The sequence below is a fragment of the Gambusia affinis genome, linkage group LG03, assembly GCF_019740435.1.
Source record: "Gambusia affinis linkage group LG03, SWU_Gaff_1.0, whole genome shotgun sequence".
Lineage (NCBI taxonomy): Eukaryota > Metazoa > Chordata > Actinopteri > Cyprinodontiformes > Poeciliidae > Gambusia > Gambusia affinis.
In genome coordinates, this window is record NC_057870.1 from 20239969 (window position 1) to 20252137 (window position 12169).

At 36.1% G+C, this 12169-nt stretch overlaps 1 protein-coding gene across 2 annotated transcripts; it reads right to left on the reverse strand.

Annotated features, from left to right (window-relative positions):
* Positions 1 to 292: 292 nt before the first annotated feature.
* me2 (malic enzyme 2, NAD(+)-dependent, mitochondrial) lies at positions 293 to 11583 on the reverse strand. Of its 2 annotated transcripts, none has more exons than XM_044110003.1 (15): positions 11424 to 11583; positions 8740 to 8896; positions 5807 to 5940; positions 5568 to 5717; positions 5295 to 5370; positions 4891 to 5052; positions 4564 to 4777; positions 4270 to 4367; positions 3986 to 4099; positions 3791 to 3902; positions 3483 to 3625; positions 3243 to 3345; positions 3013 to 3083; positions 2406 to 2504; positions 293 to 1985 (listed from the first exon to the last, which is right to left on the reverse strand). In XM_044110003.1, exons 2-15 carry the CDS (start codon positions 8851 to 8853, stop codon positions 1827 to 1829), a joined length of 1749 nt encoding a protein of 582 aa, XP_043965938.1. In that variant the 5' UTR covers positions 8854 to 8896; positions 11424 to 11583; the 3' UTR covers positions 293 to 1826. The 2 variants fall into 2 exon arrangements, with proteins under 2 accessions (XP_043965938.1, XP_043965947.1); XM_044110012.1 differs by lacking the exon at positions 293 to 1985 and adding an exon at positions 2795 to 2846 and having other exon boundaries at positions 2424 to 2504; positions 11424 to 11578.
* Positions 11584 to 12169: the final 586 nt, after the last annotated feature.

A 12169-nucleotide genomic window follows, 5' to 3' on the forward strand; every position in this document is an offset into this window, starting at 1 on the left:
AGAGTAGTGGTTGCTTGTTGTAACATATTTGTATAAGGATAAAAGACGATCAAAGACCAAAAGGAAACTACAAGACAATTGAGTCAATATACAATAGAATTTATTCTGTAGCAGTACATCAATTTAGCGGGCTAGGAGACTGAGTGAATAAAGCCTTTCCTCTACCTACATTTCCCAGAATTCAGTGTAGTTTTGTAGAAGAGTTCAATAAAATTACCAACATATTAAAAGAACAAAAAAAAAAATGTTCAGGAACACAACACTGGACAAATACTGCCAGGAAACGTCAGAGTCTAGTTCAGATTAATTTAATTTGTGCGTGTATATATTTATACATACAAATAACACTTTCCCTGTAGCAACACATCACATCCTAAAGCTGCTCAGAGAAAAAGCTGCACATTGAATATTGAAAACCATTCAGTACTAAAACCAGTCGCTTTTTGTTCCGTGGGACCATTTCTCAGCTGTCAACAGTATGTTGTAAGCAATATGGCAAAATGCATGGCAATAATATTATCTAAAACAATAGGTAATATTGTTTACCTATTGTAGAACAATAGGTAATATTGTTTTAGATAATTTAACAACACAACTGACACTTTGTTTTATAATAAACAAAGTTTATTATATTTGTACTTGCATGCATTTGTGTGTGTATTTGTACAGTGATTCCCTCTGTGAAAATCTGGATATTTGGTTTTTTATTTCATATGAGGTAAATCATCTTTACTATTTTGACTTTTAGCAAGACTAAATATATTTTTCTGCTGTATTTAGCTGGCAGTAAACTATATTTCCATATATTTGTATCTTCCGTGGCTCAGCGACTTCCTGTTTTGAGACACAATTTTCATCTCTGTGGCCACAACTTTCAGGATGGATCACTGCAGTTAAAAAAGCCTAGATTCTCAACTTGCTCGATTGCATGTGAACAAAAAAGAGAGATATTAAAGTAAAAAATCATTATAAATATGGAGTCAAAAAGTGCACAGTACCTTAAGAAAATAATGTATATTCTATAATGTTATACAGGTAATATATTTTCTTCAACACTTAAGCCAAAGGAAATGTTTTAAGGGGATGGATTATCTAATGTAAAATTACTAAAGGAGTTTTAACACAACATTGGTTGAAATATCTGCATGCAGTTGAAAAGTTTGAACAAAGTTTGTGCTTAATAAATAGTTGTTCATTTGGAGTGTAGACAACAATTGGGTTGCGTTTATTCTGTCAGATACCTGATGAAATCTGTTTTTAAAAAATTAGGCCAATTACTCAGTAGCCAGTGTATTCTTATGTTTAAAGAAAGGACGTATTGAAAACAATTACTATATGTGTAACCGTTTTGGTAAAGATCCACATTTTAAACTAAAATAGTTGCAGTATTCCTTGTTTTCCCTTACAAAATTGAAATTGATAGGTGTTTAAAGTGTTTGATCAAAGTTTTGCGGGACATAAAATGTAAATAAAAAAAAACTAACACTATCCCATTTCTTTCTACTTTGAAGAAAAAAAAAAGCAAAGGGTATTTAGATTTTACTAGGTATCACGCACTGCACCTTTCCTCCACCAGGTGGCCCTCCAGTTGACATTAAAAAACAGTATTAACTTGTGAAGAGAAGCCGTGGCTCCTCCGACACTGTCTCTAGTCCAGTTCTCACAGACATTAGTTTGTGTCAAAGCACTGGTGCTTTGACACAAACTAATGTTTACTGTTTTCAGTGAAAAAAAAAAAAATAGGGTGAAAAATTGAGAAAAGAAAAAAAAAAGAGAAAGGGGGTCCACCATGACACTGGCCACTTTGAGGATGTGTTTTTCTACTTCTAGTTGATAGGACTGAAGCTAACACCTGGCCAGTCATAAGTATCTGGCAGTAAGGAGTCGTAGTCTGTGTTCCACGCAGTGGCACGCACAAAGCCGTTCTTGTCTAGAGGTTCAGGGTAACGGAACGCCATGCCTTTGGCATAGACGAACTCCATCACCTGCAATGAAGAAGAAACGCATCAGGGAGACATGCAGTGCTGGAGACGTTTTTAAACTTTTGATATCACCACATTTAGATATGTTCAGTTTGACATTCAAAGCAGAATTTTTAATACATTTACAAAATTATATCTAGTTTCTTCAGACAAGACAAATAATCAGGAATTTTGCCATTAATTCATTATCATTAATTAATCATTAATTCCCTAATTAAGGTAATTAATTAAGGTAATGATTACTTGGCATAATTAGAAACTGATAGAATTCAGATTCTATCAAGACAAAATAAGCCTCTATTAAAGATTACATCTGAAATATTGGACTAAATTAAATTACTTTATAAACGGAATTACCAGCAGTTGAAACATCAACTAATAATGATTTAGCAAGTGAGAAAAGAGTATCGTTCCAGGATTTACCTTGAAAGCAATCTGAAGAGAAACTTCTCTGATGTTGGAAAGGGGAGGATAGAGCCTTCCCTCTGCAAGCTCTTTATCTGATAGCTGCTCAGCAAGTGTCTGCAATGGATATGAAAATATTTTAATGTTGTATTTCTTCAACCTATCAAAAAAGAATATGTACAGTATTATAATCATTTGTCAATAATTTATTCTGCTTGCCAATCATGTCTTAATGCAGGCATTAATTTAAAGTGATTGAGTAATAAAATAGACATTAAACTAAAATTGTGTAGAACCGGTTCTACCATTGCAATACAAACACCTATTTCAACATGAAAGCATTGTGTTAATCATTTGCAGTGATGAGTGTTAATCGAAATGTATCCCAGCAAAAGAAGGAAGCGCACAGATGGATCAGCCTTTTAAAAGCTCTTCATCTGATAGCTGTTATGCCAGAGTCTAGAGAGAAGGAAAAGGACACATCAAAGGGTTAAACGAGGTTGAGAGAAGCATACACACAAGACAGTCAGCAACCAAAGGAAAGCTGGAGAGAGTGTGAAGTTAAGGTGAGGTTCTGCAGGTCTAAAAAATGATTTGAGAACTTTTTTTTTCTTTTTTTTTTTACCTTGGCAGCCTCCAAGAAAACAGTATCACAGATATGTCTCACTCCACTCAGGATCACAGCCATAGCAACACCTGAAGCAAAAAATAGGATCATCAGTCATCTTGATTAAGTGAAAACAAAGTATAAGTTATCTTTTTTATCTCTCAAGTTTATGAAATGTGCAGATAATTTGTATTCTCTTAGGCTCAATTATGTACATAGTAAATATCTATAGTAATTTTTATTATAACCTGGGAAGATGTAAGCATTGTTCCCTTGTCCTGGTATAAACACACGACCATCGCTCAGTGTGACTGCCCCAAACGGGCTACCACTAGCAAACAAACATCTACCCTGTGAGACACAAACACAGAAGACTAAGCATTGGGGTAGCCAGTAGACTGTTGTAGTTTAAACTCAACTACAACAGGTCAAAAAGTAAGCAAGTTAATAAATAGAGGGCAAAAAAAAAAAATCAAAAAAATGCTTACATTAGTTATTGTGTAGGCTTCCTCTGCTGTGCACTCTGCTTTAGTCGTTGGATTACTCAAGGCAAATATAATTGGCCGCTCATTTAAGGATCCCATGGATTTGATGACATCATGGGTAAAGAGACGCCCAGCTCCTGCCACACCTGGAAAAAATAAAATAAAATAAAAATAAAAAACAGACACCAATGCTGAACTGAAAATAAAAAAAGTTTTAGTTTTTTTTTTCCATAAAAACAAATTTGTGACTAAACCTCAAATAAAGGCCATGTGTTTTACATCCAAGAAGTAAAAAAATAGACTGTAATCACCAATGATAGCAGTGGGTTTGATAGTGTTCACAGCATCTAGGAAGGTTTGCACTTTCCCCGGACTGTCGTGAACAAAGACCTCCTGGTTGGCATCTGTTTTGTGTGCTCTGTCCTGAAGGTTCACAAAGAGGAAGCAGCCATGCTGGTCAAAATGAAGCTGTGTGCACACAGAAGGTTTTTGTTCTGCTCTCTAACCTTCACGAGTAAACCATGTGCGTCATACATCCAGATCTTTTCTCTGGCCTCTGCTTGTGTAAGCCCTAACTCCATCATGGCCATCACAATCAGATTGGCAATACCAAGAGCTGCCTGGAAGGAAAGTATCCACACATTGTACTTTGAAACTGTTCCTTTTTACCACATTAACTTAGCAAATCCATACTGTGTTTCTTTTCAGTAAAACCAGCTATTGCCAGTGTGGGGCAGTGTGACTCTCATAAAGTAGCTGAGTTTTAAAAACTTGGGAAATGTCAACTTACCTCGCCGGCTCCCAAGAAGAGAACACGGTGTTCAGTGAGGGGTTTGCCAATGGCCCTCTGAGCTGCTAACAGACCAGCCAGTGCTACAGATGCAGTCCCTGGAAACACGCAAACATACAAAGCTTACAGAAAACAACCAATACAATAATAATGCTTTTGTCTGTTTATTATTTTTTTCTTAAGTTATAGTAACCAGTGTACAAGACTAAAATATAACCATAAGTTGATTTTTTTACTAACTGATTCCGATGAGTTAGCCAAAACACCAATATGCTAGTGCTAGGATTGGTGTACCTTGAATATCATCGTTGAAGGTGCAGTATTTTTCCCTGTACTTCCGAAGGAAGCGGAATGCGTTGTGATTCCCAAAGTCCTCAAACTGAATCAGTGTGTCCTGTCCATATTTTTCCACAACTGCTTCCATGAACTCATCAATTAGGTCGTCATATGCTTGTGACCGATCCCGTCGCTGATACAGGCCCATGTAGAAGGGATCTTTGAGAAGAGTCTAACAGAAGCGCAAAGATACAAAGAAGGAACAGTGTTACAAATCTGCTATAACTGAAACAAGGATCATAAATGGAGCAAACAAAGTACTGTATGCATAGTCTGCCTTCCTACCTCATTGTTTGTGCCAACGTCTATCACCACAGGAAGACATTTCTCAGGTCTAATGCCACCACAGGCGGTGTAAAGACAGAGTTTCCCAACAGGTATGCCCATTCCGTAACAACCCAGGTCTCCCAAGCCTAAAATTCGTTCTCCATCAGTTACTACTACGGCCTTTAGAAAGACAGCAAGAGAAGGCAGGGAAAAAATTTTACATTAAATCATTTTGCCATTTATCTAGATGCTCCTGAATCAAATATAAACAGGAGCGTTACAGGTATCAATCTTAAATATCCTCAAAAACTTTGTGAAAACACTTGTTTGTGGATGCAGGAAAGAATAATGCATTGTTATGAGATTTTTTAAGGTGTTTTATTAGTACTATCTGAAATGAATTTGTGTGGTCAGGTACTCACTGCTACATTTGTTTCTGGCCAGTTATCTAGGATGGAGCGGACATGTCCTCTATCCAGAATTGAAATAAACAAACCCCTAAGGAGAGAAAACACACATTGTTTTTAAGCCTTTTTAGGACTAATTATCAACTAAAACAGTACAATAAATCTATTTTCTATATTAAAACATATTTTTCTTCCTGCTTCAATGAAATCAGAGAACAAAGAAGCTAATATTTCTACAATTCAGCATTACGTTGAATGTGCAAAGATTTATTAGTTATTCCTGCTTACTTTGGTTTCCTAAATATGTGTCCATACTGTGTGCAAGCCAATCCCACAGTAGGAGTGTAAACAATGGGCATTAGTTCCTCGATGTCTTCCATCAACACCCTATAGAAAAGCCTCTCATTCCTTTCTTGGATCCCCATCAGGTAGATGTACCTGTGCATTAAGGGAAACAAATAAGAAAAAGGGAAAAACTAATCCAAAAACTCCCACCCTGACAAGTTTTAAGGAAAATATGTCATTACTTTTCCAGGGGATCTGTCATCTTCTTGAGATTTCTCTGAAAGCGCATAGCCTGAATGTCCTGAGACTCCACTTTGGGAGGCAACATACCATGAATCCCCAGAATCTGTCGCTCCTGCAGGGTGAAGGCCATGCCCTGTGGAGTATCATACAATGTGCAAAAAGAGCATGATCAGAATGAATAAGTATTGAAGAATCTCTGCAAAAAAAAGTTAACTTAGTTTTGCTGGAAAATAATATTTGAATTTGTCCACTTTTTTTCCCCATACACTTTTTACCACTTAATTTCTTCTGAATACTTTGTGCAATTTTAACCATCCAGCTTTTACCATATTCTGTTCATTCAGGACATAACGGGTTACGTCTTTCGATATAACGTATCATAAGGTTTATGAAATATTCAGCTTTGTGTGATCATCTTGGGCCCTACTGAAATGCAAGGAACACCCTATAATTAAAAAAAGAAAATTTCTGCTAAAAACTTTGCACTCTATCACAGCTAACTACTTCCACAAACTTTCAGATAGAAACTTTAAAATGTAGTCATATGCTTCAACTGCTTCTACTTATTTCAGCTTTTTTATATCTTTTACAGATTTCAAGAAATCCATCTTCAAATGTTTGCTTGCATTATGCTCAGTTTTCAGAAAAAAAAAACACTGACCCGTTAGCTCTATGAGTTCCAAACCTAACCCTTTCATCCCTCCTTCCACCCCTAGCTCCAACACTTTGTCCAACCCTAGACCCAACCATCCTTTCAACCTTAACCCCAATTTTCCTTTCATCCTTAATTCCAACCCTAATCTGATCATTTCCTTCAACCCTAATCCTAACCTTCCTTCCAACCCTAATTCATCCTGGGTTGCTAAATAGAACTCATGCAGAATAACAAACATATGTTGACACTTGCGCTAGCTAGGCTTCAATTATTTGCACTTTCTTGCATATTTACAGTAACATTGTTGTGTTCTAATAATGCGTTTATTGGAACGCATTATTGAAAGTGACTTTAGATTTACTTTTATGGCAGGTTAGTCGATTTAGTATTTTAGTATCTTTCCAGATGAAAATTGTATACCATTTGGCTTCTATGTTTGCTGTAAAATGTTGATCTTGTTGAAATGATTAATAAAACTTTTCTGAATGTTTTTTTGGATGCAAAATGGTATACAGAATCTTGTGCTGACATTCTACCACTAGAGGGCACCCTATATGGATTTATAGGGTTGACCTGTGGACTCCTGCCGGCAGAATGCCAGATCTGGGAGACATGAGAGAAGACAGAAGAAAGCAATTTGCCCACAGGAAAATAAAACATCACTTTAAAGGAGCCAATGAGCGACACGGTTTTTAGAAACACCTCTTATAAAAGATGGGGCTCTTGCTGTTTGTGTTCCTGTTTCATATGTGAACATGTGTGCAACTGTAGTTACAGGAATGGGTGGAAAACAAAAAAAGGCACAGAGTGAGGGGCTGGATAGGGGGCTGATTGTGCTGTAACAGTCATATGGAAAAGGGGCTGCTTCACAAAAAAATGCCAAGTCATGCTGAGTGAGCATTTACTTCACTTAGCTCCAACATGAGCCCCTCTCAGCATAAGGTAACAGTGCTGTAAACATCTGATAGCGTTTCTGTTTACAACAAACATATAAGTATTTTCTTTTTACTTGCATGATGTGTCCAATTCCATAAACATATTCAGCATCAATTACATTACATAATACTCCCTGACGACATACTGCTTCCCCCACAAAAACAAAGTTTACAGCACATTACATATACACACAGAAACAGTACAGGAAGGACTGAATCCTGCCCTGGAAACCAGACTTGGTGCACCTGCTTTCTCCCTCAGTAACAGCCCCCGGTGTTCTCAGTAAATTACACAGGTTTGATTTATAAGACTATAAAAGACTATAAAAATGCCAATACTGTCTTTTTAGATGTGAACATTCAATAGCCTTGAGTGTTCACAGCTGCAGACTCACAGCAAGCTGGATATATCTCAGCTGTTTCACTTCTTCTAGGCCTGCAACTAGAGCACTGAGATTCTTAATGTATTTTAGCCTCAATGTTAATCTAAAAGGAACCATTTTCAAATTGTTACACACCAATACATTTCAACCTTATCTGTAATGTCTGTAAGCTTTAGCTACACATTTTTATTTTATTTTGTACAAAAACTAAAACCCAGAACTGATGCAACTAATGTGAGGGACTGGTACCATTTATTGCACAATAGATGCAGAGTGTCTTTCATCTGAATAGTACAACAGGTGCAGGCTGCACCCATTTGTTTGTTATAGAAGTCATAAAAAAATATTTCTTCTTCCTGTCAATAAATATTCTCCTACATAACTGATGCAAAGACCAGAATAATTTAACATTACTGCCTATTTTTACTGTTACCATCCATGGTGAGCTTAATTGTGCTTCTCCATTCTTTCTCTGACTTTTTTGTTTCATTTTTCCATTACTGTCTTTGTAGATGTGAGCTTTCCTATCTATATACCACATAGATTCCTAGAATTCCAATAATTGGGATCTGATCAGAAGAAATCCTAAAAAAATAAATTAATCCAAGAAGAATAGGGGTACTACTTCAGGTTCTGCTATTATTATTAAATAAACTCAAACTCCACTAGTTTGTCTGTAGCCTCATAATTTAGAACAAAGGTGCACTAGCTGACCATGGATGCACAAAAAACCATGAAAAGGAGAAACATTTTCTAGATACTCAACATTTATTTTGTCTAGTGTTCAGTTTCGCTCTGAAGTTCTTCTTTTGTGTACTGTGGCCTAACAAAAGAACAGGTTTCTTGCTGAGAAATGCAGTTTTCACAACACACATAGATCAGACCACAGTTTCCCAAAGCAAACCTAGACATTTATGGATAAATCTTGACACTTGAAGGCAAAGTCAGACATATTCTACCTTGTTGGTGCGAGGATTAAGCATTAGGGGTCTTCCCTTTACTTTGGTGTGTGCCCATCTGCAAACGGAGACGCAGGGCCTGAGGGACCAGGATGTACTCAACCTTGACAACATGGTGGACTGTCAATGATTTTGAAGGGGCACTGATGGAAACTTTCTGGGATTAAAAAAAACAAAACAAAAGAGTTTATCAGACGGATCCATTGTTTTCTTTAACAATTATAAAAATCGTCAGCAAATGAAAGCAGTTCTGATGTAAACAAAATATTTTTGGCTGACAATGCATACATAACTTGTGAGAAAACAAATGCCATCACAATCATTGTTTTGCAGCCATAGCAACCTGAGGTTTGTTTAGTTTGTTAATTGTTAATTACATGTCAACGGATCCCACTATTCTCTTGATATGACATTGAGCTCTAACTAATGCAGATCATCAATTTACAAACCCCGTCAAAGCCAGGTTGTGCCCTTAGTGTGTGCAGACAGTCCTTCAACTGGGGATTACAAATAATCAGTGTCTTTAATCTGAATTCTGGTTTTAAGCAGTTTAGCGTGAGCCTGGTGAATACAAAGCTTTCTAAGATGATCATAATCCTTTTTGAGAAGAAAACAACAGAAGACACACAACAACAATAAAAATCTTGAAAAAGAATCAACCAAAGCACAGAAAAAAAAATTGGAAGATTTTAGGCTACATGATTTTAGGCTATATGTTTGATGTCTACATGCTAGACATCAAACTCTAGCCGAATAAAAATGACAATTTCAACAGGTTATATTTAAAAAAAAAAAAAAACTACTACTACTGTAACAGTATCATCACAGTCAAAGGAAGGTCATGCATGTTACTGGTTCAGAGCCAGAATGTATTTTGTTGGATCCAGAAGCAACTTTATAAAACTTGTCTTATATTTTCTACAATATAGTAATCATTATTGTTTTAATAGCAAGAAATAATGACTAAAGTAATTACATTAAATAAAAATAATAGTTACTAAAAACTACAAGTCCCATGGGTAAGGTGTCAATTAGTCTAGTTAGAGCAACAGTGTTTAGGAACCTGTGGCTAAAAGGTTGTGCATGTTTAAAGTACACAATATTTTGTTTTAAAAATAAATTAATTGTATTTTTCTGCTTAAGAATAAACATGCAATATTCTAATGAAGTAATCAAAGAAGTCTAGTTTTGTTCAAAATGGTGATAAGTAGATCTAAGAAAATCTAATAAAAGACGTACATTTTCCCAATTCTTTTGATCAACTACTTTTCATCTTGGTCTACAAAAGTTTGGGGTTTTTAGGGTATTTTCACATCTGAGACATAGGTTATGTTTTTTGTTGAATCCTTTTTATATCTTATATAACTTTACCAGAAACTGAATTTGTAAACCATAACCCACAATTAACAGAAATAAATTCCTGAGATATGTCATAGTGTGTAACAAACCTATGCAATAAATGGGTTTAAACTTGAAACAAATAGCTGACAAATTGCCAATATTCTTAGTTATGTAGTATGTACTTGTATTTCTGCAACATTGCTCAAATCTGTCTGCATGTTTGGTGAATTGGAAAAAAGTCAATACAGTTTGGAAGGGCTTATTTGCAAAACCGTGAAGAACAACAAACAGCACCTTGGAGATGTGCATTTAGATTTCATCAAGTTGTGCTTTAAGTGATGATCAATTAGTCACTCCCGTATATTATTAAGTTGTGCTGAAATCTCTAACTCGAGACAGAATTTTTGTTGGAATTTGACAACAATACTGCACAGCTTAAATAAAATCTTGATCTAAATTGATGTTTGACAGTAGAAATAAATTAAATGCACATAAGACATACCTCATGCATCCAATTTATCAGTTTTTGGAGACGAGGGAACCCCAAATAATTATGTACTAATAAAAGTTATAAAGACAGGGCAATCTGTGTATTTTAGTGGATGCACCTTTGCTTAGCTGAACAAGCTAAAGGTCCTTTAGTGCTTTAATGTGTAACCTATGTGTACATTTTATGAAAGGATATATTTCTCTTCATCCTCCTTTTCTTAACAGAAATTTATTTAAAGAATGTTTTCATTGTTCTATCGACGGAGGTGTGGCTATATAGGATAAACCAACTGAGTAAATATGCCAATGAGCAATGCAGAACAATGGAAACTCTGTTCACACCTAATTTTATGATGCCACCGCTTTTTAATGAGTTACTAGTCAAACTTAGAAAGAAGTCTCCGCTCAGAAATCAGTAGCTGGTAATAAATGAAAGCGTGGGAGGACGAAGAGGAAATATAACGGTACTGTCAACATGAACAAGCAAAAAACAACTAGATAAGTAAATATATGGCAATATAATTTAAAGATACGTCAGTGAATAAAACAGGAAGCTAACAGGTGCTACAAACTAGCAACTTGCTAGTCTAACAGCCCTATCTTTACGCGGGTATTACCCCAGATTTCACACCAAATGTCACCAACAGAAACGCACACATAATGAACTTTTGAAATATCTAAAATTGCCGCTGCTCATTCCAGCACAAGTTATCATAACCACAGCAGAATTTTAATACTTGACGTCATCCTACCCATCATCAACAAGCCCCTTGCGCGCTAATTTAGTCTCGGAAACGGGAAGTTCTCCGTTCGTGGCACGGAGCTTTCAGTTCTTTAACAGCGACTTGGTTTACCTGCTTACGGGTGTGAAAATACCGCTTTTCTTCTGCTGGACAGCCTAATGTTTACTCAGCATGTTTCTTCGGTGTAACTTTCGAGGTTTGACACCCTGGAGTGGGCTGGAGTATCCTTGGACAAGAGCTACCGCTACAGACGGAGCCAGCTGAATGGCTGACAAGAGGAGGAACTGTTGTAAGCAAGACGTTGGCAGCTCATCCAATCACATGCTGGGATTCCCTTCTTGGTTGCCGTAGAGACGGTCGCGCGCGTGACAGAAGCAAAGCGTCGTTCCTTATTACTGTAAGGTTGCAAAAATATTTCTCAGACTTTGGTAAATTTTTCTACAAAAAAATAAAAGAAAAAAAAACCTGATATGGTTCAACCTCCACAAGATTAGTCCATTGTTCATCATAATAGTTTGTGATTACTTACAAACAAATAGCAAATGTTTATTACCATACAATTCTCTAATACCATTATTTACTTCGTCATGTCAGTCAAAATAAACTATGCTTATCAATGCGCAATAGTTATAGATAAAATTTTAAGTCCCCAATGTTGAAATCTGTCAATGTTATGCATTTATTTATTATTCCTTTCTGAAAATGTTGTCAAAATTGAACCCTTTCACAGAGAACTTCCCCTATGACACCAGCACACTTTCGTTGGCATGAATGTGGAACTTTTGAGAAATTAACTCCTTATTTTGATATGGTGACACAAAATGTAATTTTCTGTCCTACATGGAAATTCAATTTGC